General features: G+C 45.0%; 2 protein-coding genes across 2 annotated transcripts in view; one reads left to right on the plus strand and one right to left on the minus strand.

Moving 5' to 3' along the window:
- The window catches only part of MYLK4 (myosin light chain kinase family member 4), a 109362-nt gene extending 104376 nt beyond the window's left edge, over nucleotides 1-4986 (minus strand). The window contains exon 1 of the mRNA XM_025446185.3: nucleotides 4877-4986. Within this exon, the coding sequence (XP_025301970.1) occupies nucleotides 4877-4929 (53 nt within the window). The 5' untranslated portion in view covers nucleotides 4930-4986. The remainder of the gene's footprint in view (nucleotides 1-4876) is intronic.
- Nucleotides 366-25235, plus strand: WRNIP1 (WRN helicase interacting protein 1). The gene is made up of 7 exons (XM_025446199.3): nucleotides 366-1274; nucleotides 3466-3657; nucleotides 4936-5177; nucleotides 18549-18778; nucleotides 23020-23175; nucleotides 23863-23942; nucleotides 24510-25235. The coding sequence occupies exons 1-7, from the start codon at nucleotides 483-485 to the stop codon at nucleotides 24783-24785; spliced, it is 1968 nt and encodes a 655-aa protein (XP_025301984.1). The 5' UTR covers nucleotides 366-482; the 3' UTR covers nucleotides 24786-25235.
- Nucleotides 25236-25811: the final 576 nt, after the last annotated feature.

Below are 25811 nucleotides of genomic sequence, written 5' to 3' on the forward strand. Positions count from 1 at the left end.
CCCTCCCTTCGCTCCTGCGCATGCGCGCCCCGCCGGCCTCCGGGCCTCTCGCAAAGGCGGCTTTCCGCGGCCGGCCGGAAGCGCAGCGGGCAGCGGCCTGGGCGGGGCGCCGTGTACTACATTCCCCGAAAGGCTGCGGGACGCGAGCCGGGCCGACTACGCTTCCCGGCGTGCCTTGCGCGAGGCGACGCCCGCGGCCGGCGGCGGCCGCGGTGCGCAAGCCGCGGACTACACTTCCCGGCGCGCCGCGCGGGGGCGTTGCGGGCGGCGGCGGCGAGGCGCGGCGGCGGACTACTCCTCCCGGCGTGCCTCGCGCCAGGCGCCGCCGGCCGCCGGCCGAGGGCGGGCCGACGCGGGAAGCTCCGGACGTGAGGCATGAGCGGCGCCCTCCCCCGGCCCGCGCGCGTCCTGCCGCCTCCCCGAGCGAGGGTCGCGCGGCGCGGGGCCTAGCGGCGGGCGGCGGGCGGCGGGCGGCGGCCGCCATGGAGGTGAGCGGGCCGGAGGACGACCCGTTCCTGTCGCAGCTGCACCAGGTGCAGTGCCCCGTGTGCCAGCAGATGATGGCCGCCGCGCACATCAACTCGCACCTGGACCGCTGCCTGCTGCTCAACCCCGCGGGCCACGCGGAGCCCGCGGCCGGGCCGCACCGCGCCGGGGAGCGGCCCAAGGCGCTGTCGCCGCCGGGCGCCAAGCGGCGGCGGCTGTCGGAGAGCTCGGCGCTGAAGCAGCCGGCCACCCCGACGGCGGCCGAGAGCAGCGAGGGCGAGGGCGACGACGGCGACGACGGCGGCGAGACCGAGAGCCGCGAGAGCTACGACGCGCCGCCCACGCCCAGCGGCGCCAGGCTCATCCCCGACTTCCCGGTGGCCCGCGCCGGCAGCCCCGCCCGGAAGGGCTCGGGGAAGAGGCCGGCGGCCGCGGCGGGGGCGGCGGCGGCGGCGGCGGGCAGCGCGTCCCCGCGGAGCTGGGGCGAGGCGGAGGCGCCGGACGAGGAGGACGCGGCGGGCGACGGCGACGCGGACGGGGACGGGGACGCGGACGCGGACGGCGAGGACGAGCCGGGCCGCTGGGAGGCCGCCGCCGCCGACGTCGGGGCGGGCGCGGTGAGGCAGATGCTGGAGGGCAAGCCGCTGGCCGACAAGATGCGGCCCGACACGCTGCAGGACTACATCGGCCAGAGCAGGGCCGTGGGGCAGGACACGCTGCTGCGCTCGCTGCTGGAGACCACCGAGATCCCGTCGCTCATCCTCTGGGGCCCGCCGGGCTGCGGCAAGGTGAGTGCGGCCCCCCCCGACGGCCCCCCACGGCCCCCGGGGTGCGCGCCGAGCACCACGACGTCCCCCCCGCCCCCCGCCCCGGAACCGAGGTGCCTGCACACCTGGCTCTGCAGACGCGTCCGAGCTTTGAGGGCCGGGGAGGACGTGCTGGCGACTGCACAGGAGCATCCGGCCTCCCCGGCGGGCAGGCTCGAGCTCAGAACCGAGGTGCCCGCACACCTGGCTCTGCAGACGCGTCCGAGCTTTGTGGGCCGGGGAGGACCCAGCCCTCCAGGGGAGGACGTGCTGGCGACTGCACAGGAGCATCCGTGTAGCCAGTCTGGAGGTTATATGGGTGTGAGCATTCCGGGGGGAGGAGGAGAAGGAAGGAGGTGGGGAGTCAAAATTTTGTTGTTTCAGTTGTTTGCTTCCCGTCCCTCGTGCTGTCAGCTTATTTTAACACTCGGGCGTTTGTTTATCCTTCGGAAGGTGTATGTAGGTAACCAGGATGACAGGTGGACTCTTTTTCCTTTTCCAAGTCGTTTTCACCCTGCATTTTGCATGAGCCTCCTCGTTTCGCGTCTGCCTTAGGCAGCACGTCAGTACATTTTCTTCCGGTGTTCCAGTTCCACGCAGGGCGTTAGGAATTAGCACACGGCCGGAGGAAGTTCGGTTTGGATGTTGGGGTCTGGGAAACATGTCACTGGAGAACATTGGAGGGACACTGGTGGAGGCCAGCCAAACAGACCAGGCTAAGAGGTGTTTAGGTCTGTGATTTTTTTTGTTTTGTTTTGTTTTGTTTTTTTTGCTAGGCACAGGAAGAGAGGATGAGCATCAGTGAGTGAAAAGGCAAAACTCGGGATCCAGGTGTAAAGGGGCTCTCGTAGCTCCGTGGTACAGACTCCTGAGTTTAGTGTACGAGGACAAGGACTGGAACGACTTGTCCCGGTTTTTCTTTTCTGACTTCATCTCTGACTTAATCACACCTTCCTTTGCTCTTAATTCCTAGAACGCATCTTGCCCATTTTGTGCCTCCTTGTTCGCACTCATACTTTCCCTTTGGCCAGCAATCAATCCCATCTATCCCAATAATGTGATACCTGGTGGTACATTGACTTGTTATTACCCCACTTAGGAGATTGAGCAGGAGCACGATTAGTGATTGTTCGCAAAATCTTTACGTAAGATCATGGGATGGCTAATCAGCTGTTGGTGAACCAGATGGCAAGGACAAAACTCCCTAAGGAAACGAGTAGGATGAACTAATAGAAGATGCCAGGCAAGAGATGCGATGGGCCGCTCAGCAAAGTGGTTGATGGTCACCAGCTTTAGACGTATGTGGTGTGGGATTTGATGGAGAAGCAACTGTAGTATCTGAATGGTACTCTACAAATTTTAGAAAGTAAAGTGCTCCTTTCCATTCATTCAGGACCAGATTTGTCCCTCTCTGTCTTATTTTTTTTTGTCCGTCTCTATTTTAAACATACGTTTTGTTTATTCTCATTCTTATTACCCTTTTCTGCTAACAATAATGTCAGATATCAATAACGGTATATGCACATTTATGGAGCACCTGCTAAGTGCCAGGCACCTGAGCGCTGCCTTCCTTGGATCTCGCCATTGTCTTGCAACTTGTAACATGATCAAGGTGCTGCTGTTTAATCTACTTCCAAGGTAGACATTCAGAGGTGGCAGCATCTTACTATCTAGTAAGATAGTTGTCATTGGTCTTTCCTTCAGTTCAAAGGCTCACTCCTTTTCTAAGCTGCACTGATGAGCCTCCAGTTGTAGGATTGATTGATTCTGTGGTTCTGCACTGTTTCCATAGCTCGTCCTTCAGCAGTAATGCTTTCTTGGCTGGAAGAGGTCACAGCTGTCACTCAGGCTCTGCTAAATCAAGACAGCCGCTCTTTACGGGGATTCCAAAGATCTTAGAGTCACCAAAAAAGGACTCAAACAGGGTTAGGTATAAAAGAGAAAAGGTCAGGATTAGCCTAAGGTTTAGCTGCTTTCCTGTTTTATTTTTAACTTTTTTTTTTTTTTAATCTTTAAAAATGTGCTCTGGTATTTTGGATTGTGTCTGTGCTAAGCATTCTTAGAATTCAAGTTGTTTGGTAGATAGTGCTGATGCTGCGTGTGTTAGTGCCCATGGGTGCTTTTCTCTCTGTGTCTGATCAGCTTTCGAAACTATCTGTGTCCTATTTTCTAGACCACTCTGGCTCACATCATAGCCAACAACAGCAAGAAACATAGCATACGGTTTGTGACATTGTCCGCAACAAATGCCAAGACAAATGATGTGCGAGATGTCATAAAACAAGCTCAAAATGAAAAGAGCTTTTTCAAGAGGAAAACTATCCTTTTTATTGATGAGATTCATCGGTTCAATAAATCTCAGCAGGTATATTCACATTCTTTACCTTTTGGTCATTGTGAACATTAAGGTGAATATAAAATATGTAAAGTCACTTTAAAAAGCATAAAGCACTATGCAGATGTGAGGATTCTTGTCATTGATTTTCTGCATACAGAGAGGTATAAATTGTCAGCGCACCTTTCTTGAGCCTGTTTCCTCACTTTTTCCTAGGGTTTTTGTTGACAAGCAAATGTTTTCTCTATCAGATAAGTGAAATTATGAATATGGCTCAGAGCTATACAATATCTGAAAAGCAGCTTTATCATGTTTCTCATTTTTTACAGATTTTGTATCTAAATATTAGGAGTCATAGTAAGCAGTTTAAGTTGATTTTAAGATTCTTATTTTCATATTTTTAAACTTCTCCCCTGTACAGTCTTCCTTTATTTTCAAAATTAAAGAGTGTTTCTGTGACCTCAGGCTCTCAGCAGGGTGAATGTTACAAGATCTGATCATCACTAGTTTTTTAAACAGTTGTCTGAAATAAAAGTATAAGGACAGTTTATTTTAATAAAGCCAAGCCACTTTTGTATTGTTTCTAAATAAACATTAACTTTTTCCTTCAAGTATGCTTTTTTCTTTAGCGTATTTGTTAAAGCTCTTTAATCAGAGATATTTTACAAAACCTACTAAGCTTTTGTTTCTGATCTGAATCTCTCTCTCTCTCTCTCTCTTTTTTTTTTTTTTTTTTTTATCTGAGTCCCTTTTTAAGTAGATTCTACAGAGTTCTGACAGGATGTTATCACTTCAAGTTTCATTAGACCACTGACTTATCTTAGCATTTCTTCCCTGTAAGAGAACATCCACTGGTTACATATTCACCAATGCATATTTACCAAGTTTGTTAGGAAGAATAACTCTTAAGGCTTGAGTACTCCAGCGAAAGATTTTAGGAATACTAATGTTTTTGTGCTTTCTTAGGCTTAAATAGCTGCTATATGTAAGTTGTCTACCAATTTAAATAGAAGCCTTAGGATAGAAAAGAATTTCCTAAGTAAAAAAAAATCATTTATGCTGTAACTACATTACACTTCTACTTTGAGCAAGTGGCTGGGCTCAAACATTCACATCCCAAAAGATGTGTTTTTTGGCTTAAAAAGAAAAGCATGAGTTGCACTCTCCCAACAGTGCATCCATATTCAGTGAATATAAAGCCGTGGTTTCTGAACTCAAAATTAGGAAAAGAAAGGAATGGCCAACTTACATAGGATTCTGCAGGTTGTTGACTGGAATCAATTTCTTCTGTTTTCCTCCCATGATTAGGACACTTTCCTTCCTCACGTGGAATGTGGAACAATCACTCTGATTGGGGCAACCACAGAAAACCCTTCCTTCCAGGTCAATGCTGCTCTCCTAAGCCGCTGCCGGGTTATTGTTCTTGAGAAGCTTCCCGTAGAGGCAATGGTGACTATTTTAATGCGAGCAATCAACTCACTGGGAATCCACGTCCTAGACTCCAGCCGTCCCACTGACCCTCTGAGCCACAGCAGCAACAGCAGTTCAGAGTAAGTTGACTGTGGGCAGTATCCTGGGGGCACAGACCTCTCAGAGAATCCGCTGGCACGGGGCCAGAAAAGGCTGGCTGTCAGGAGAGGGCGGGGACAGAAGATACGTTGATCTAGTAATGAAAACAAGAGTGGAGGAAAGGGCTCAATTGTACCAAATGTACCAAATCTATCTCTGCAAACATTTTGTTTCTTTTTGATGGATTTTATAGCCCTTAAGGGGGAGGGGGGAGTGCATCTAATTTTTCAAGCTTTAAACTGTCTTGCCCATTATTTCAGTCTTGGGTGTTTGCTTTTGTGCTTAAGGATTTTGTTTTTTCCTAACACACTTTTTTTTAAAGGCTTGAAAGACTATGGGAAGCCTTACTGATTATTTTCTTATCATGGAATAGGCTTAACATACAAGTCGAGATTTATATTCAGATTCCAATTTCTTTTTTCCTGCAGTTTACTGCTCTCTTAGAAATATTAAGTATAAATTGATGTAAATGTTATAATAATTTTTAAATCTTTATAGAATTATTTTTGCGCATTCACATTCTAAAAGTCAAGCTCAATTCTGTGAAAGTAGAGAAATTTTACTTGAAAATGACACATTAAAAGCTCTCTCTTTCCTTTTGGTAATCTATTTGTATCATGAGTACCATGTGAGCTCATTAACATACAGAATATGTATGTATATATAGTATATAATCAATTAGATGACTTGGGTCAGAGGTTTTCTTTATATTCGAATATATTCTTCAGATGTCGTTTATTCATGTGTCAACTGAAATAACGCAGTGGAACATAAGCTGGTGTGATGAGAGACTAATGCCTGCCTCTTCATGCTATGGACCCCCACAGCTGCTGGTGCCTGCCCTGAGGCCAAGTTCTGGAGCCGCTCTTCTGTGAGGATTAAAGTACGAGACATAGTTTGAGGTTCAGGGCTTAGGTTTCAAAAGTCTCTCCCTGTGCATCTGGCCTCTCCCATTTGCCCCGTCTCGTGTAGGAGGAATTATACTGTGCCTCACAAAAGCCTTGAAACATGGCCAAGAACCCCCAGGCACAATGAAGTCACATCATTTTAGGTTCGGGTTGTGATGGCATAGCCATCAAATTTGTGGCTTAAAAGAAATAAGGAACCTGCTGGTATCATTAAGTGTGTTCACACTTAGGAGCCCCTTTGCGTGCTGGGCACTTGTCAGGGTCAGAAGGGCTAATACAGCTAGCCTGTCACATCCAGTAGGGTTGTCTTTTAAACAACATTTTCACTGCAAAATTCCTAGAACCAAGCGATGAAAATGGAAAGAGAGGGATAAATATCCCAACATACTTCTGTGTATTTTTATTTATGTGTGCTGATGATCAAAATATATCTACAACTATTATCCTACATTGTTATTAATCTAGGGTAGTTTTGTTGATTTCAGTCACATCATGATTTCTTGGAATTGTTACACAGTTACCCTGAGGTTTTCTCTCCCCAGTCACTGCCATGCCATAATTAGGTGAAATGAGGAGGACTGTAGAATAATCATGGAGCTCATCTTAAAAAGGATTTTTGCATTTTAACAGGATCCCCAAATCATTTGCATGCACATTAAAATCGGAGAGGATCAAGTGAAAGAATTAAGATTTCTCTTACTACTGATACTTGGGAGCCTGATTTAAAAGTGAACCAATGATTCTTAATCTCCTAAAATTGCACTTCAGTCAGAGAAAACTGTGTCCAATGGATTATATACTTTTTCCAGTATTGCTCATTTGGAATTGAGCAGTTATTATTTTTATTCATTCGTTTCCTACCACTCCCCTTCCTGGAAGGGCTAAGAGGATAAAAACTTATCCTTCTTTTTCATATTCCCAGCACACTGCCTAGTGTATATGTGCTAAGTAAATGATTTGTGAGTAAATTCTAACTTTCAGTAGGAGAGAAATAGTTTGATTTTATTTTTGGATAGTCCAGAATAAGGGATGATTGCCCCATTGCCCAGGTATCAAGAACCTTTTTCTTTAGTACTGTTGCCTAAGCAAACAGTGAAATTAAAGACTATTAAGCTTAATTAATTGGTCTACTTGTTAGCAATTCTGACAAGAAAGTGAAGTTGGGAGATGTCATAGGCCACAGAAATAACTCTTACAGTATAAGTGATTTTCTGACAGAAGCACCTGACCACCCCAGTTGCCATGGAGAATAAAAAATGGATTTTGTTTTCTATCGGTTTTAGATAAAATTGTACTTTCATATCTTTTGATTGGCTTCAAATGTAGATGCACTCTTGTGGACATAACTTAGATTCGGTTTATATTAATATAGTTGGAAAGATTTTTAACCCCAAATAATTACTTTTTCTGGGAAGGCATGAGTGCATTTGTAGCCTTGTGTCTTGTTACCCTAGTTTACAGAGAAATCTAGACTACTTATGGCTGTGTATGAGAGGAGCTGAGCAGGTACTGGTCTGGAAACTAGTCGAGCTGAGGCTTAACACCATTGTTGGTTTTTCTTGAGGAATTGTGAGTTCTCATCTAGTATGAATTTGTATGTGACAGATTCCCGTTAGAGTCAGATAAAAGTATTCTTTTTAAATTTTTCCTTTAAATTTATTCAGCATGAATTGAAGGCCCCCTATATGCTAGGCATTAGCTGAGTATTGAAAAGCACATTCCTGTGCCTTTAGAGAGCTTGGTGTGTGATAAGGAGATAGATGGATAAATGGGCTTCCAGGGATGTGCTGTGATTGAGTTATGACCAAGGAGCAGTAGGGGATAGAGAAGAGGCATCTAGAGTATATGAAGTCTGATGGCTGAGTTGAATTTTGAAAGATAAGCGGAATTAAACTAGATGAAATGGAAAGCTCATTTTGGCTAGTTAATATAGCATGTGAAAGACAAGGTGGTAATAAATAGCATGATCCATTCATTCATTATAGCAGAGTGGAAGAATGGGTGTGAGTAAGTGATGGTCAGCGGAGCCGGGGAGGGAGGCAGAGCCAGATTACGAAAGATCTGTGTTCTAAGATAAGGTGAGTGATGTGGAGAGCTATGGGAAACCAGAGAAAGATTTTGAGCAACAGAATGACATATCAGCTCTACATTTTAGGAAGATGGGAACAGCATTGGAGAGGGTGGGTTGGAGGGAGTAAGTCCAATCTTCCCTACCCCTCACCAGGCAGCAGGAAGACCAGTTAGGAAGCTCTGACTGTGGTGCTGAAGACCCATAACAAATGCACGTGACTTGAACAAAGGCAAGAGCTGCTCTGAGAAGTCGCAAAGGTGGTAGGCCTAGGTGTGAGGAGAGAGGAAGGAGGAGTGTCTAAGATGACTCTCCTACCTTGTGACTGGGCAAACAGTTGTAGTTTTGACAAGAAAGATACAAGGAGGGGCGCCTGGGTGGCTCACTGGTTGAGCATCTGCCTTTGGTCCTGGGATCAAGTCCTGCCTTGGGCTCCCTGCATGGAGCTTCCTTCTCCCTCTGCCTGTGTCTCTGCCTCTCTCTGTGTTTCTCATGAATAAATAAATAAAATCTTTAAAAAAGAAAAAAGGATATAAGAAGAGGAACAGAAGAGGGGTGGAGTTCAGTTTGGGACTTAGTTTGTGGGGCCTCTGGATGATTCATATGAAGAGACTTTCTAGGCAGTTAGATAAAGAAGTCAGGAGAGCAATAGAAATGTCTTGAGCCAGAGATTTGGGAGCCACCAACACTTCAGAGAATGTATAGTCCATGTGTTTGAATACGAAAGCTAAAGAGAGCCATGAACTAAGGGTAGGAAGTTGAGGATTGTCAGCATTTATAGTGTAGGAGAAGAGACAAAGTTCAGAAAGGTAGGAAAACCAGAAGGATGCTCCACAGGGAAGAGCTTCAGGAAGGAGAGAGTACTCAACATTATTGAACCATTTAAGAATAGATTTGCTGTATATAACAGGAAGAAAAAAAAAATCAAACTAACTGGCATAAACAAGATAGAACTTTCCTTCTCATGTAAAAGTATCCTGAAAGTAGACAAGTGTAAAAAATGCAGTTGCTAGTCAGCCTCATGGTGTCAGGGACCTGGGCCCTTATCCTTCTGCTCTCCCACCTTCAGCACAGGGCTTCTGCCTCGTGCCCCAAGGTGGCTACTGGAGCTCTAGCCATCATACCTGCATTCCAGGCAACAGAAAGGAAGAAGGGCCAAAGAACAGCATCTTCCCCATCTGGTCACATGATACAAACAGTGAAGCATGTTATCTGTGCGCTGGGTTAATTTTGGAGACCAGGGGAAAAAATATCCATGATCTATGTCATCCAGTGAACTTGTGCTGCTGGAAATGAGAACGTGAACTAGTGTTTAGTCACTCTGAGAACTTGCTGCTTTGAAGGATTAAAGATTCCACATAATAGGATCCATGCGTATTCAGAAACACCCAGAAAGAATCCATTGTGTGTGGGCCAGATACCAGTGCATTTGTGTGTGGATGTGAGGAGACTGAAGAGAGGAGTCGGGGCTGCCCTGTCGCTGTCTAGCTAGGCAGTTCCGACAGTTGGTTGAAGTTAAAACAGCTCTGTCCTCCGGAAGTGAGGGTGCTGCGGCCTGACTCGGAGTCTGGGAAGGGAGAGCCCGCACAAGATGGCTGCAGGCTGGCTTGGTTGGTTTTCACTAATTAATATTATTAATATTAATACTATTGCCTGCCTTTCAAAAATAACCTTTTTTTTTAACACTGACTGGAGAAAAGTTAGTGGAACACCAGTATAGAAAGTACTGGTTGGAATGAGTTGTGGATTTAGAGTGGATTTTAATAATTGTCCTTAGAAATGGTTCAAAATAAGAGAAAAAAAAGGTATATAAGCATATGTTATATAAATGATGACAAAAATAACGACAACTGGAAAGAAACACCAGTTGGTTTCTCCTGACCTTGTATTCCTGCCATCACAAATTATGGGTATCTTTTTGAAAGTTCACATTACACATGCTGCATATTCACAAAAAGACCTGCATTCATAGGTCATATGAAGAGGATTTTCACTCTTACCAAAAAAAAAGGCAAAAAGCAAAAGCATCCAGCACTCGTTTCGCAGTGAGTCCTTTACAGAGGCAGTGCCCCCAGCAGGTGGAACGGCCCTACCCAGCTCCTTATCTGGGAGCCACTCTCCGCGTCAGGCCGCCGTAGCTTTGGATTCTGTCTGTGAGCATGTGTTTTATCTCAGTTCCTTTTGTGCATCTGTTAGCAAGATGTGTCCTAAGATCTCAGAAAAGCCTAAGAGAGGAGAGGGTCACTTTATGGGTCTGGGAACACTAAAAAAAAAAAATCTCCATTATAAATTAATGGTAATTGGCTATTTATGCCTTTTTGGCTTGCAAAAGGTTTCAAGGGAACCCTGTACTTTCAGGTAGTGGGGACAACCTGTATCACAGAGTGGGTGGCTTACAACAATAGATATTTATTCTCTCTCTCCCTGTTATGGAGGCTCTGAGTCTGAAATCTAGCTGTCAGCAGGCCCATTCCCTCTGAAGGCTCTAGGATAGAGTCTTTCCTTCCATCTTCACACGGCTGTCTCTGTACCTCTGTCTTCTCTTTTTCTGTCTCCTATGAGGACATTTAGGTTTAGGCCCCATACTAAATCCAGGATGATCTCATCTTGGAATCCTTAATATAGTTAAATTCACAAGTTCAGGGATTAGCATTTAGGCACATCTTTGGAGGCCACTGTTCATCCCACTGTTCTCTCCCAGGTGGAAGGTAATTGGGAAAGATGTATGCCTCCATGGGATTAAACAAAAAGGGGAAATCATCTGTGAAGTTTATGCAATTTTTGGAAAAAGTAAGGGTTTTTTTGTTTGTTTTGTCTTATTTTTAGTCTGGTTGTCCTGGAAGCAGCAGAGTTGAGAGCTCTGCCTTGAAGATTTGCAATTCTAGGCTAATTGGAATGAGGTGTCATTAGCTCCTTTTATTAGATGAAGAAACCAAGGCACAAAAAGGTGAAGCAATGTGTCCAAGATCACCCAGCTTGACTGCAGTAGGGCTGGTATCTGAAGGCATGCTTCTAACCACAGGCATACCTCAGACATAATTTGGGTTTGGTTCTAAACCACTACAATAAAGTAAGTCAGGTGAATTTTTGGTTTTCCAGTGAATATAAAAATTATGTTTATGCTACACTGTAGTGTGTTAAGTATGCAGTAGTATTATGTTTTTAAAAAACAACATGCAGGGATCCCTGGATGACGCAGCGGTTTGGCGCGTGCCTTTGGCCCAGGGTGCGATCCCGGAGACCCAGGATCGAGTCCCACATTGGGCTCCCGGTGCATGGAACCTGCTTCTCCCTCTGCCTGTGTCTCTGCCTCTCTCTCTCTCTGTGACTGTCATAAATAAATAAAAAATAAAAAAATAAAAAAACATGCATATCTTAATTTAAAAACATTTCTGCTAAAAATTGCTAACAATCATTTGAACTTTCAGCAAATCTTAATCTTTTTGCTGGTAGAGGATCTTGATGTTGGCAGCTGCTGACTGATCCAGGGTGGTGGTTGCTGAAGGTTGAGTGGCTCTGGCAGTTTGTTTAAAGCAGCAGCGAAGGTTGCCACATCAATTGACTGTTGTTTTCACAAACAATTTCTCTGTAGCATGTGATGCTGTTTGATAGCATTTTACCCACAGTAGAGCTTCTTTCAAAATTGGAGTCTCACCCCCTACCACTGCTTGATCAACTAAGTTATGTCATATTCTAAATCCTCCCTTGTCATTTCAGCAGTCTCCATGGCATCTTCGCCAGGAGTAGGTGCCACATGAGGAAACCACTTTCTTTGCTCATCCATAAGAAGGAACTCCTCAGGGCACCTGGGTGGCTCAGTTGGTTAGGCGTCTGCCTTTGGCTCAGGTTATGATCCTGGGGTCCTGGGATCGAGTCCCACATCAGGCTCCTGGTTCAGTGGGAGTTTGCTTCTCCCCCTACCCCTCGGTCTTGCTTGTGATCTCTCTGTCAATAAAGTTCTAAAAAAAGGGGGGGTGGGAAGGACCTCCTCATCCATTCAGGTCTTATCACAAGATTACAGCCTTCCAGTCACATCTCCAGACTTCACTTCTAATTCTAGTTCTCTTGTTATTTCCACCACATCTGCAATTACTTCCCCCATTGAAGTCTTGAACCCCTCAAAGTCATCCACAAAGACTGGAATCAGCTTCTCCAAAAGTCTTGTTCATGTTGATATTTTGACCTCTTCCCATGAATCTTGAATGATCTTAATGGTATCTGGAATGGTGAATCCTTTCCAGGAGGTTTTCAGTTGACTTTGCCCAGATCCATCAGAAGCTCTAGCCTTACAAGATGTATTTCCTAAATAATAAGGCTTGAAAATTGAAATGACTCCTTGATCCATTAGCCACAGAACGGATGTTGTGTTAGTAGGCCTGAACACAGCATTCATCTCTTTGTGCATCTCCGTCAGAACTTCAGGATGGGGATCCCTGGGTGGCGCAGCTGTTTGGCGCCTGCCTTTGGCCCAGGGCGCGATCCTGGAGACCCGGGATCGAATCCCACATCGGGCTCCCGGTGCATGGAGCCTGCTTCTCCCTCTGCCTGTTCTGCCTGTGTCTCTGCCCCTCTCTCTCTCTCTCTCTCTCTCTCTCTATCATAAATAAATAAAAATTAAAAAAAATTAAAAAAAAAAAGAACTTCAGGATGAACAGATGCATTGTCAACAAGTAGGAATATTTTGAAAGGAATCCTTTTTTTCTGAGCAGGTCTCCACAGTGCGCTTAAAATACTCAGTGAGCCATGTTGTCAACAGATGCGCTATCATCCAAACTTTGTTCTTCCATGTACTAAGCACAGGCAGGATAGATTCAGCATAATTCTCAAGGGCCCTAGGATTTCAGAATAATAAAAGAGCATTGGCTTCAACTTCAGGTCACCAGCTGCATTAGCCCCTAGCAGGAGAGTCCGGCTCTCCTGGCTTTGAAGGCAGGCTTTGGCTTCTCCTCTATAGCTATGAAAGTCCTAGATGGCATCTTCTTCTAGTAGAAGCCTGTTTTGTCTGCATTGAAAATAACATTGAATAGTTTCCTTTGCATTTTTAACGTGGCTGTTTGGTGCAAGAGGTCTAGCTTTTGGTCTGTCTGGGCTCACACTGTGCCTTCTTCACTCAGCTTAATCATTTGCAGTTTTTAACGTGAGAGATGTGCTACTCTTCTTTTCAGTTGAATGTTGGGAGGCCACTATAGGGTTATTAGTTGCCCTGATTTAAATATCATGTCTCAGGGACTAGAGGAACCTAAGGAGGGGGAGAGCAATGAAAACAGTTGGTTGATGAAGCAATCAGAACAAATATTTATTAATCGGTAAAAGTTCTGTCTCATGTGAATGTGGTTTGTGGTTCCTCAAGGCAATTAGAATAGTAACATCAAAGATCACTTATCATAATTCACCATAACAAATAATAGTGAAAATTTGAAGTAGTTCAAGGACTACCAAAATGTGACCTAGAGACATAAAGTGAGCAAATGCTACCGGAAAAATGGCACCGATAGATTTACTCAGTGCAGGCTTACCCCAAACCTTCCATTTGTAATAATGTAGTGTCTGTGAAGTGCCGTGAAAGGAAGCAAGGTAAGGGAGGTGTGCCTGTACTCCGTTTAGAAGGGGTCTAAGTACCAAGTTAAGCAAGTTACTTATTTGCGCTTAGTATCAAGTTAAAATGCTACTGGTGGATATTAAAGTTCCAGTCTTCCTCTGTGTTTCTTTGTGTAAAGACAATAGTTTTAACTTGTGAGAGATTAAGAACTAAAGATTCCCATCTGCAATTTGGCAGTAGTGCCTTTTAGCCAGATCTACATACCACATGTACCGAGAATACATTTTGAAAATATAATTGACCCCTGAACAATATGGATTCACTTACACACAGATTTCTTATGGTATAGTACTGTAAGTGGATTTTCTCACCCTTATGATTTTCTTAATAATCTGTCTTTAGCTTATTTTGTTTTTGAGAATACAGCATGTAATACACGTAACATACAAAAGACATGTTAACTGATTTTTGTTATTGATACAGTTTCTGTCAACAGTAGGCTATTAGTAGTTATGCTTTGGGAGACTCATAAGTTTTTTTTTTTATAAAGTTTTTTTTTTTTTTTAAGATTTTATTTATTCATTCATGAGAGACGCAGAGAGGGGGGTGGTGGGCAGAGACACAGGCAGAGGGAGAAGCAGGCCCCATGCAGGGAGCCTGACGTGGGACTTGATCCCAGGTCCCCAGAATCATGCCCTGGGCTGAAGGCGGCGCTAAACCGCTGAGCCACCCAGGCTGCCCACTCATAAGTTTTATATGAATTTTTTTACTATGTTGGGGGTCATTGTCCCTAAACCCCACATTGTTGAAGGGTCATCTTTACATGTGCCAGGGTCTGTCCTGGAGATTATAGAATCAGTATATCTGTGATTAGATACACATGTCTGTATTTTAGGATAGTTCTTTGTAATGTCCTGCACATTCATGTGCAGTTGTCACCCTGACCATGGAATGTTCCTTTTCTGTAGTAAGAGAGAGTCACAAAGTATTGTTTCATGATTTATTTTTTTTTTAATTTTTTTTTTTATTTATTTATGATAGGCACACAGTGAGAGAGAGAGAGGCAGAGACACAGGCAGAGGGAGAAGCAGGCTCCCTGCACCGGGAGCCCGACGTGGGACTCGACCCCGGATCCCCAGGATCACGCCCTGGGCCAAAGGCAGGCGCTAAACCGCTGCGCCACCCAGGGATCCCTTGTTTCATGATTTAGAGAGAGTTTAACTGAGCCACACCTATTTTTTTGTTCTGCCACAAAATAACAAGTACATTGTCACTTATTTTCACTCCTCCTCCAACTTAAACAGCTAAGCATCTAAAAAGAATTCTCCAAATCCTGGTATTATCCACTACAAAAACAGTGTGCAGAAAGATTCAGGCCCTTAGAAATGAAAAGGAAAGGAGGAAGTTGACTTTACAGCATGCTTCCCTTACACCTGCTAAGACCAAAGCATCTCTCTTCAGTTAGAGAAACAAAGTTAAGTCTTTAATTTCTACATGTTAACTGGGAAGATGATCTTCTCCAGTACACTTATTTTAGCCATTTTTTTTAATAAGTTTATGCTTAAATTTTGAAGTAATATCTCTGGACAAGGAGCACTCTTCCAAGATAATTTGTGCAATAGTTACCGTTTATCAAGGAGTTTTGCAAGTATCAGTATAAATATTCATGTTGTTGGCATGAGTACTTATGTGCTCCCTCTTCTAAGATTTCAAGATATTTTAATACACCTTATGACTTTTCAGAACCAAGGTAATGTAAACTGGGGTTCAGGACCTACTGGAGAATAAGGTGTAGAACCTTTTGGAAATCCTGTACCGTGTTCTTAATAGCAAATTTCCATTTGGTAATTTGCTTATGTGACCATTGTGAGTGCCGTCAGCAGTCACCTTTTATTACTTGAACAGAGTTGCTGACAGATTCATTTGTGTTTAAAAATACTCGTTTCGGACAGGGGTGAAATTTGAAATGTGGATCATATCAAGGGGGAGGAAGAGTGGAGCAGTGGGAGAGCTCGTAGCTCTCATTGTGGCAGCTCTCCCACTCCCCATGACTCCAAACCTGATTAAAAAGGATAACAATAGAATGATTCTGACTTTAGTTAAGAGTTTAAAAATTGAAGGAGAGATAGTATTTTTCCAACCGCATAAAATACCCATTTAAAGGCCTATTTACATTGTGCTATTTATAAATCTATGGAGCAGTCTGTAGTTGGCTTCTCTCATAATTATTACGGCCTACTCGCTGACTTTGTATGAGGACCAATGGAATTGAGGCTGCAGAGTCAGTGCTAGGGGTATATAAGGACACCTGTCTTTTTTCTGTCCCAAAAGCATGCCATGCTGCTAAATATATACAGTGGACAAGTTCATTAGAAAGGGAATCTATACCAAAATACTAACGCTGAGGTAGTACAGCAATAGGTGATTTTTGCCCCTTTATGTCTGTTTTTCAAATTTCATATAATGTTTATTTTGTTTTGCAAAATATTATTTAACTGTTAAGGGTGCAAACTATATATAGTATGATCCAAATTTTGTTTTAAAAATTAAATGTAAGGTTGATGGTTGCATAGGTGGTTGGACCATAAAGAAAACTCACCAAGACCTAGTAGTTATTTAGTAGTTATTGTTATCTTTAGGTAGCACATAAAACGGGTTTTTTGTTGTTTTTTTTTAATGTTTTCCCATGTGTTATAATTCTTTAAAAAAATAAACATTTCACTCTGAGGTTGTGGGGGAAATTGAAATTAGTCCATTTATTGTGCAGATACTGAATGCCTGTTCTCTCCCAGGTACCAGAGATGTAAAAAAAGGAATAAAACATAATTCCTGTCCTTGAGGCCTCAGCCTTTAGTGGGGATTGAGAGATGACAAATGTGATCCACTAATGGCCCGACTCCTGGTGATGGCTCAGTCAGTTAGGATTGATTAGGGCTCCTGCTTTACTCCTTTTTCTTCCTCCAAATGATCCTGTAGGCTCTTTGTTGCTAGGAAGCCTTCCACAGAGATGGAAAGCTTTGCTTTTAGTTCTGAGGCTGAAATGAGATATTCAGGCAGTTTTGGTTTTCTCTACCCACCTCCACCCCCCGCCCCACATACACACATGTGCACATACATGCACACATTCAGACATAATGTACTGTAACCAAGCCCCCGGAGTGCCCTTCCCTTTCAGGCACATCAGTTGCTACCACGCCCCTCTGACGTTAGTCCCTCCTAACACATTTTCTTGAGTATGTGTCTGTCATTTTCTTCATAATCATCTAGAATCTGCTAAACAATATCTGTTTGAGAAATGCTTCCTCAGCTTTACAGACACCAGTGATGTGGGCTTGGTGTATGTTTTGCGTATCTATCTGGTCAGAAGGGAGGAAGATGGGCTTCTAAACTGTAACCATGGTTCTTGGGGCCCAGGCAGCTGTCAGGAATCTGATGAGAGACTCATTCATTATCAAGTTAAGACAAAACAGGTGCCTTATGTGTGGTGATAGATGAGAAACTGGAAGTCTTGGCTCTGGGATGAGGCTGTTTTTAAAATGTTGGAAACATCTTTTAGTGAATGAAATGCAAATGCTCTTATTCACGATACTCACCAAAGCGAAGTAGCAGGTGGGTGTATGGTATAGAATTATGCATAGACCTTCAGAGACAAGCTGGGTCCCTCTGAGGGACTGGACCTCCACCGCCTCACCTTTTCCCAACCCAGTTGGTGCCTGTGCTTTGTTTTCTAGGTAGCTGATTTGGACAGTCCTAATCAGCTTATTAATTACTAGAGACATTTTCAGATGAAGGTTGCAATGACATGGGTGAGCTGTAACTTCGAAAAACATATTTTCCTTTGCAAATGTGGTAGCTAGCAGCTAGACAAGCAAGAATTAGACCCTTTGAAATAACTAAATATGTGATATATTTTTTCTGATTAGACTAGAGATAGAAAGATTTGCTGAATTAGACTTGAGAATGAATCCTAATTAGATCTTTATGAAGGTCCACACTTAGAAATATCATGGTGACTTTACCCCAGGTCTTACAGCCAAGTTCTGTCAATCTTCTTTTAAAAAAAAAAAAAAAAAAAAGCAAGATTTATTTATTTATTTATTCATGAGAGACACAGAGAGAGAGGCAGAGTCATAAGCAGAGGGAGAAGCAGGCTCCATTCAGGGAGCCCGAAGCAGGACTCGATCCCGGGTCTCCGGGACCACACCTTAGGCTAAAGGCTGCTAAACCGCTGAGCCACCCAGGGATCCCCCAGAGTCTTCTGATTGATACCCAGATGAGTGACTTCTCTGCTACTCTGGGCAGGCTTTTTGGAAGCACGCCCCAGGCCGAAATCCCAGAGGCTTGCTTCTAGGTTCTGCTGTATCCAGAGTAACTGGGGACCTGGTTTGTTTGTAAAATGAGAGAATTGAGCTGCGTGATGTGATCCTGGCCCTTCCCTGTTTGGGAAGCAGTGTGAACATACCCCTCTCATCAGGATGTGGACCGTGTTTGAAGTATGTTTTCTGTATAGTATAATGAAGCCCTAGAGGTTTCTATAGTTTTTACTCTTTTGTAGGATAAAACCAGAGAAACCGTATGTCTTTCCATGTCTCCTTCATGCATGCTTATGCATGTGTGCTTGTACAGTAAAATAATCTCATGACTCAAGGTCAGGAGAGTTCTCAAATCTTGATAATGCTTAGCCATGTTGACAACATGAGTTAGAGAGAGAGGGCGGGAGCCTTGAACCTAAGGTAGCTTTTTAATGAACTTGCTAAGACATAGCTGTTCTGTAAGAAGTGCTACAGAATGAGAAGTGTCAAACATGAAAATCACGGTAACCCTGTTTGTGTTGCAGGCCATCTGTGTTCATAGAGGATAAAGCAGTAGACACTCTGGCTTATCTTAGTGATGGGGACGCCCGAGCTGGGTTGAATGGACTACAGCTGGCAGTGCTGGCCAGGTTAAGCTCTAGGAAGATGTTCTGTAAGAAGAGTGGGCAAAACTACTCTCCCAGTAGAGTTCTGATCACTGAAAATGATGTGAAGGAAGGCCTCCAGCGATCTCATATTTTATATGACCGAGCAGGTAAGTAATAGAAAGTGAAAAGGGGAGAACTTTAATGAAATAAATTGTGTCCACACATTCGCATCCCAGGTTGCTTTCAGCTGAGTTCAGAACATGAACTTGATTCTCAGTTGGATCTCCACGTTGGTAATTGAATTAAACCTCCAACTCAGAGCCTGATTTCAAAGACCTAGCTTCCTGATCTTTCTTGTGAGAGGCCACAGAGTAGCAACTATCCTGATAAGAATTGAGAGGAGCAAAAAAAAAAAAAAAAAAGAATTGAGAGGAGCTTTCATGTTGAAAATTGCAGACTTCAAACTTCTCTTGTAAAGTAGGTAGGTATTCTTTCTGTTATTCTCTGGTGGTGCCTTTTAAAATACATTTTTGAAAGCCCCTACATTTACAGTTGACAGTAATCTTTGTGATCATATATAATGGTAGGAAATAAGAAGAACGCTTTTGTAATAAGTGACTTATTTTTATTAGGTTAATAAGAATTAAAGTCCTTAATTTTTAGAGTCTCAACTAAAAATGGAGTTTATGTGGATCTTGATGTAATTCCCTTAGTTTGTCATAGCTTTTTTAAAGAATTTTGCTGGGTACACTTCTGTTTTTGTACAACTGCATTTACAGATAACAGATTTGAAACGATATTAGATTAGATCTCTTATTAGATCTGTTACCTAGCAATATTAAATGTCATAAGCATAGCACAGCTGTATCTTTTTATAAAAGAAGTGGGTGGTGAAGATCAGCATATTATAGATTAGGCTGGACTCTGGGGCTTGAGTATTTGTGTGATTGTGTTTTTGTTTTGTTTTTTTAAGATTTTATTTATTTATTCATGAGAAACACAGAGAGGAGAGAGAGAGGCAGAGACACAGAGGGAGAAGCAGGCTTCATGCAGGGAGCCCGATGTGGGACTCGATCCTGGGTCTCCAGGATCACACCCTGGACTGAAGGTGGCGCTAAATCGCTGAGCCACCTGGGCTGCCCTATTTGTGATTCTCTGTAGAGTCATATTGCAGTAACTGGAATGATATCCACACCTTTAAAAGCTATGCCGGAAAAAAGAGCTGATCATTGAAGAGGCCAGAGCATCACATAGGTGGTACCTTGACTACAATATTCCCAGATGCTTTTCGATGATGGAGAATACTTCTTACTGGTTAGAGAAGGCAGGTGCAGGAGCTTAAGAATAACTTTGGGTTCCAGGCACTGCCTCCTGTTAAGTTGAACAGAACACTGTGTGACTTTGAAGAAGTGACAGAGGTTCTTCAGCCTTAATGTGCCTCAGCTGATTGTGGGCAGAGGCGTGGGCATAGTCCTAATAAACCTAATGGACACGTTGGTAAGGACTCATCAGAGGCATCTAATAGTCCTATCTCCTCTCCGGTATGAGCATGCCTCTTGGCAGGACCTCTGCTAGCACAGCCCAGAGATCCCAGGTGGCCAGCTCTCTGTTCTCCTGAATGTCATATGAAGGCTTGAAAAGTCTGAAAATTAAAGCATTCTGGCCATAGAGCTTTGCTTTTTTTTTTTGTTTTGTTTTGTTTTGTTTTGGCAAATACAAGAATAGAGGATATGAACAAAAAGTAAAATTTTAAGAGGTAAAAATATCCCACCTGCTACATTCTCCATGGTTTTGAGGGGTTCCAGCAAGGGATCTCTCCCCCTTGTATATGTCCTAAAGGAGACTCTTCATTTTGACTGGATGGACTGGAACTGTTCTTTCACACTTTAGCAGACTGTCATAAAATCAGACAGCTGCCATTTAACATAAAATTAACTAACACTGAATATTTGAGTATATATACTGTCGTGTTTTTTTTTTTTTTTTTTTAATTCTCAAAATTACGTTAGGAGGTAGTAGTTAATATTATCCCCATTTTACAGATAACAAGGCTTGCCTTACTTCACAAAGCAAGTGGTAAAACTCATTCTCAACTCCCAAGTGGAAGACAGGTTCCTAGGACTTTGTCTTTCGGAAGGACACAGTCCTAGGAACCTCCACGCCAGCCGCTCCCTCAGGTCACCGGTTTCCCTCTAGAGCACACTCACACACTCACGTGAGTATACTAACACCCATACACACACAGTAGATGCCAGACATGTCTAGTCCTAGGGTTTCTACTCCTTGAGGCTCCCATTCCATCCAGGGGAGCCATGCACGGTGGGGATTACTTTCTTTGTAGCTCTGTGCTGCCCCAGGAAGAGCTGGGGACAGTGGCAGCTGCCTGGGGTCAGGCCCTGAGAACCCACGCATTCTGCAAGTCTCGGACTTAATGTGTCCATGCGCTCCACTCCCGCCACTACCCCACTGTAGTAGAACAGCACAACGGTGGATCCATAGACACTCATAAATACAGTTCAGATCCTAGAGAATTGTTCTCTTCCAAGCTGGGTTCCATAAATAGAGATGAAAGAAGCATTGCCCTGGAATCCTGCTAGCTTATGCTCTTGGGCCTTTTTATAACTCTGGTGAGACAAAAATCCCCAGCCCTAAGATTTTAATTATTTCTTTTAATGCCATCTAATGTACAGTTACCCACTTGTGGGAACCAGTAACTAGCTCACATATTTCTGTATCAGAGTGAAGAAATTTCCAAATTGAGAATAGATTCTTTGCCTTGCATTGAGGTCAGGGTTCTACATAAATAATGTGAAATTTTTGGTTAAAAAACAATACATGATAAAAGCAAAAATGGAAGCTAGCATACAGTAATATCTGACTTAGATGTTCCTGTAGTGCTTACTCCATACCAGGCAGACGTTACTTAAGACTCACAGTCCTAGGAGCCAGGGAGTCCGTAATCCACTGTTCACAGACAAGCAGCCCGAGCCATAGAGAGGATCAGTAACTTGCCCATGGTTACCTGGCTGGTGAGTTTGGCTCACACCCAGGCTGCCTGGCCGTAGAGCCCGTGCTCTTCACGTACTTGCCTCTCAACACTGACCTGCCGTAAAGGTATGAGGCAGTAGTAACCTTTGCGTCAGGGAGGTTCGTTGCCTCCTCCTCCTTTATGTTTCGTGGAAAGTGAAGCAGAGGTGGCTGCTTTCATCTCCCACGTGTATGTGAGGTGGCCAGGCCTGTGAATGGGGGGTGACAGGCCCCCATTGTGGATGTCACCCAGAACCCTTTCCCAGCCGGTCTCCGTGACATTGCGACGTAGGTAGGAAGCCTGGGGATAGATGACCATTCCATTTGTCCCCAGAAATCTGGTGGCTGGACTGAAAACCACTGATCCGCTGTCTTCCTGAACAGGAGGTGCTCAGGCCCCTGCAGTCGGCCTCCTGGCTCTTTCCTCCCTGCAGGCCAGCAGCTTGTCCCATGCTGTCTTCAGAGGATTGTCATACTGGCATGGTCAGCTGCTGGGACTCGTTCCTGGGGCCTGAATGCCGTGCAGAGCAGGCCATGATCTCTGTCCACATTGGTGCTTCCCTGGAGGGACTAATGCGAAAAAGAGTAACTCCCCTGCTTTCCTTCATGACAAGGCTGTCCTCTCCTTGAACTTAGGGAAGGGGTGATGGTCAGAAGATCATGAAATTTCTCTTCTTCTTCTTTTTTTTTTTTTTTTTTAAATTTCTCTTCTTAAATATGTTTTTTAAAGCACATTTCACTGCTTTGTTTGCATGTGAGTCCTGGGTGAAAAGGGGAGGAGATCCAGGTGCTGAGGGAGGGGCTACAGTGCTTTCAGGGGGAGAGCTGTTAGTCCACACCTCGGCCTTTCTGGGATCCTGCCACACCGGCGTCCCCACACCAGATTTAAGTGACTGCAGCCTTCAGACCACAGAAAGGCAGCTGGAAAGGACACAGAGAAACATATGGGGCCGTCCATAACAGATGACCCTGTCATGGACCCTCCATCCTGGCTCCAGCCGGGCCCAGTTTGCCTCAAAATGGCAGTGGGGACACATGGCAGACGTGGAACATTAGAGCAGTCGCCTCCACCTCCTGGTTGTGGCAATCCACTGAGGCCCAAGAGAACACCAGCCTCCCCTGGTCTCTGTTCGTGTTCAGCATGGGCAGCACAGATGCTCCAGCAGCCTCCTGCTTAAGGGGGAGCAGGTTACTAGACGGAGCTGCACGGGTCACCAGTGACCTGACGCCCTCCCACCGAGCACCTTGGGGACAGCAGCCAAACCTCCCTCTCCCCCAGACTGTCCTAGGTCCCGTACTCAGGCTTGGATGACCCTCCCATGAGCCCTGTGAATTCTGTCTTCTGGCCCGTAATTGAGGGTGTGCTTTCTGTGGGATCTAGGAGAAGAGCATTACAACTGCATCTCTGCGCTTCATAAGTCGATGCGGGGCTCAGACCAGAGCGCCTCCCTCTACTGGCTTGCGCGCATGCTTGAAGGCGGCGAGGACCCACTGTACGTGGCACGGAGGCTGGTGAGGTTTGCCAGTGAGGACATAGGTGAGTGTTCTGGGCAGGACCCGGGCCTGTGTGTGCACGGAGGATGGGGTTGTGCGCTGTAGGGGCAGGAATACTGCTGCTGCTGCTTTGGGGCCTGGGACTTTCTTGGGACCATGTGGACAGGTGAGAAGACGACGAGTATGAACTCACTGGTTTATTTCTTGGCTTGTGTGTGTGTTTGAGTGTCGGTGTTCTGAAGTCATCATTACCTGTTTCCTCTCCGGGAGTGATTTTCCTAACGTGAGTGTTGAAATAAATATTTTAAAAGCTTTGCAGTCGTGTGTTCAGGTTTTCATTGGACAGGCTCCTGAAATAGTCATGGAAGATTCTGGACACTCTGTAAAGAAGAACATTAGGAAGACTTTTCTTCGGTGTTAGTCAATGTTTTGTCTCCCGCGCGTCTGTCCTGTGACTGCATGGCCTCTGCTCCTCGTGCTTGTGGTGCGCACTCCCGTGTTCTTCCTACTAGATGTCGTTTTATCCACGAGGAAACCATTCTTGACACCAGTCAGTAAACATTTCTTGAATAAGCTCATGAGATTAGAGCAGTCTGTCCATTTTGCCAAAGGGACGTTTTTTGTTCCGCGAGGAGCACCGCGGCGGCGGTCTGGCCGCAGCAGCTCGTGGGCAGGTATGGGTGGGAGTGTGCAGTATGACCTAAACTTCCTTTGTCTCCGTGTGCGACAGGTCTGGCCGACCCTTCTGCATTAACACAGGCGGTTGCTGCCTACCAAGGCTGTCACTTCATAGGCATGCCCGAATGTGAGGTAATCAGCTCAGTTCTTGGCGAAACGGTTCCTTTCCCTTGTGCCGTGTCCCTGGGTGGACCGGAGTGTGTGTCCTGCCTTCACCTTTAATGTTCAGGCCCCGGAGAAGCCGCTTGGCTCTTCAACTCCCATTTTAGAAGCTCAGACTTGAGAGAGAAGGGAGGGACCTTAAGTATCGACAGGGTCATGTTTTGGAACTTTTCAGTAGTCGTGGTTTCAGAGGAAGTGCTCAGGCTTTCCTGGGGCCAGAAGCATTGAGAGAGCTCAACAGGAAGTTTCTGTAAGTTCACCCACAAACGGAGCAGCTTCATATTAACTCTTAAATGTTAGGGTTGTAAGAAAAGACTCGTTTAATAAAAATGCTTCTGTTTGACAGAAAAAAGTAGACCGTTGGTTTGGTTCAACCTGTCGCCTCCTGTTGGAATTTCTTCTTTGTATCCCGAGTGGTTATCTAGACTGTAGGCATAAAAGCCTGTGGGAATCTTTTCAGAATTACCTAGAGGTGTCCCAAAATATTCTGCAGAACAAACTTTCTGGCACCTTCATAACGTTTCCTTTGTGTCCTAGGTGCTTCTGGCCCAGTGCGTAGTCTATTTTGCCAGAGCCCCAAAGTCCATTGAGGTGTACAGCGCTTACAACAACGTCAAAGCCTGCCTGCGAAACCACCAGGGCCCTCTGCCCCCCGTGCCGCTGCACCTGAGGAACGCGCCCACCAGGCTGATGAAGGATCTGGGCTACGGCAAGGGCTACAAGTACAACCCCATGTACAGCGAGCCTGTGGATCAGGAGTACCTGCCGGAGGAGCTGCGGGGAGTCGATTTCTTCAAGCAGAGGCGGTGCTGACTCGCAGGCTTTGACCGCAGAAGGGTGTGTCTGTTTTTAAGGAGAGCAAGAGTAACTGGATTGTGAAGTTGGTTGCCCGGTGGAAGTTAAACCGACATTCTGTGCCAGAAGTGTCAGAGTTCTGTAGAGGGAGGCACATGTACTTCAACTAAATGTGTAACATTGAAATTGTGTTCACTTGCACTCTGTGCAATGGTTATGCTTATGAAAATATCTGGCAGCTTTGTGCAATGAATTAATGTTATAAGGAATTATCTATTTTGTCATAGTATTTAAGTCATAATGTCATTCAGAATTCAGTTCTGTAGGATTCTTTTTTCTTTAAGAGATGTATATTCAGGGTAGTTTGAATTGGTAAAAAAATGTAATTGTGATTTAATACTGCATAGTGTTTTGGGTATTTTTTTTATATGCAAAGGTCTTATGAGCCAATAAAACTATTTCAAAGTACTCTCAATTGGTTCACGTCTTTCCCACCCGGGAGCCTAGCCACCAACATCTGTCCCCGTCACATGATGGTAGGTCAGTACCGGGAAAGAAAACTGCCCACAGGTGAGAAGGTTGGAAAGCTTAGGGAGAAGTCCGTATCTTCGGGACAATCCATATTAATTTTTAAAGGAAAACAAGTTTAAATGGCTTATAGAAGGATCCAGTAGTCTGGTCGTTCCCGCAGCCTCTTCTTGCAGCTCCGTGTTTCTAAATGACACACTGCTATTTGATTTTTGTGATTCCTAAACCTAAATCCCCCCCCCACACACACACACACACACACACACAGCGTCGTTTCCTCTGCGCCTACTGCTAATTGTTTTCCAACTACCTGTTGGTTCCGTTCCCCACCCCACGCCCCCCACCCCACGCCCACCCCGTCTGGTGTGATCCCTCCAGGACAACGCTGCGTCCTTGTGTCTGGAATGCTGCACAGCTGGTCCCCTGGGACGCCCCCTGCCTTCACACCAGCCCTGCCTTCCCGGTTTATTCCATCATTTCTGCACAACACGTCCTTTGCTGGTTTTACCAGGCCGG

The sequence above is a fragment of the Canis lupus genome, chromosome 35 (assembly GCF_003254725.2).
Source record: "Canis lupus dingo isolate Sandy chromosome 35, ASM325472v2, whole genome shotgun sequence".
Lineage (NCBI taxonomy): Eukaryota > Metazoa > Chordata > Mammalia > Carnivora > Canidae > Canis > Canis lupus.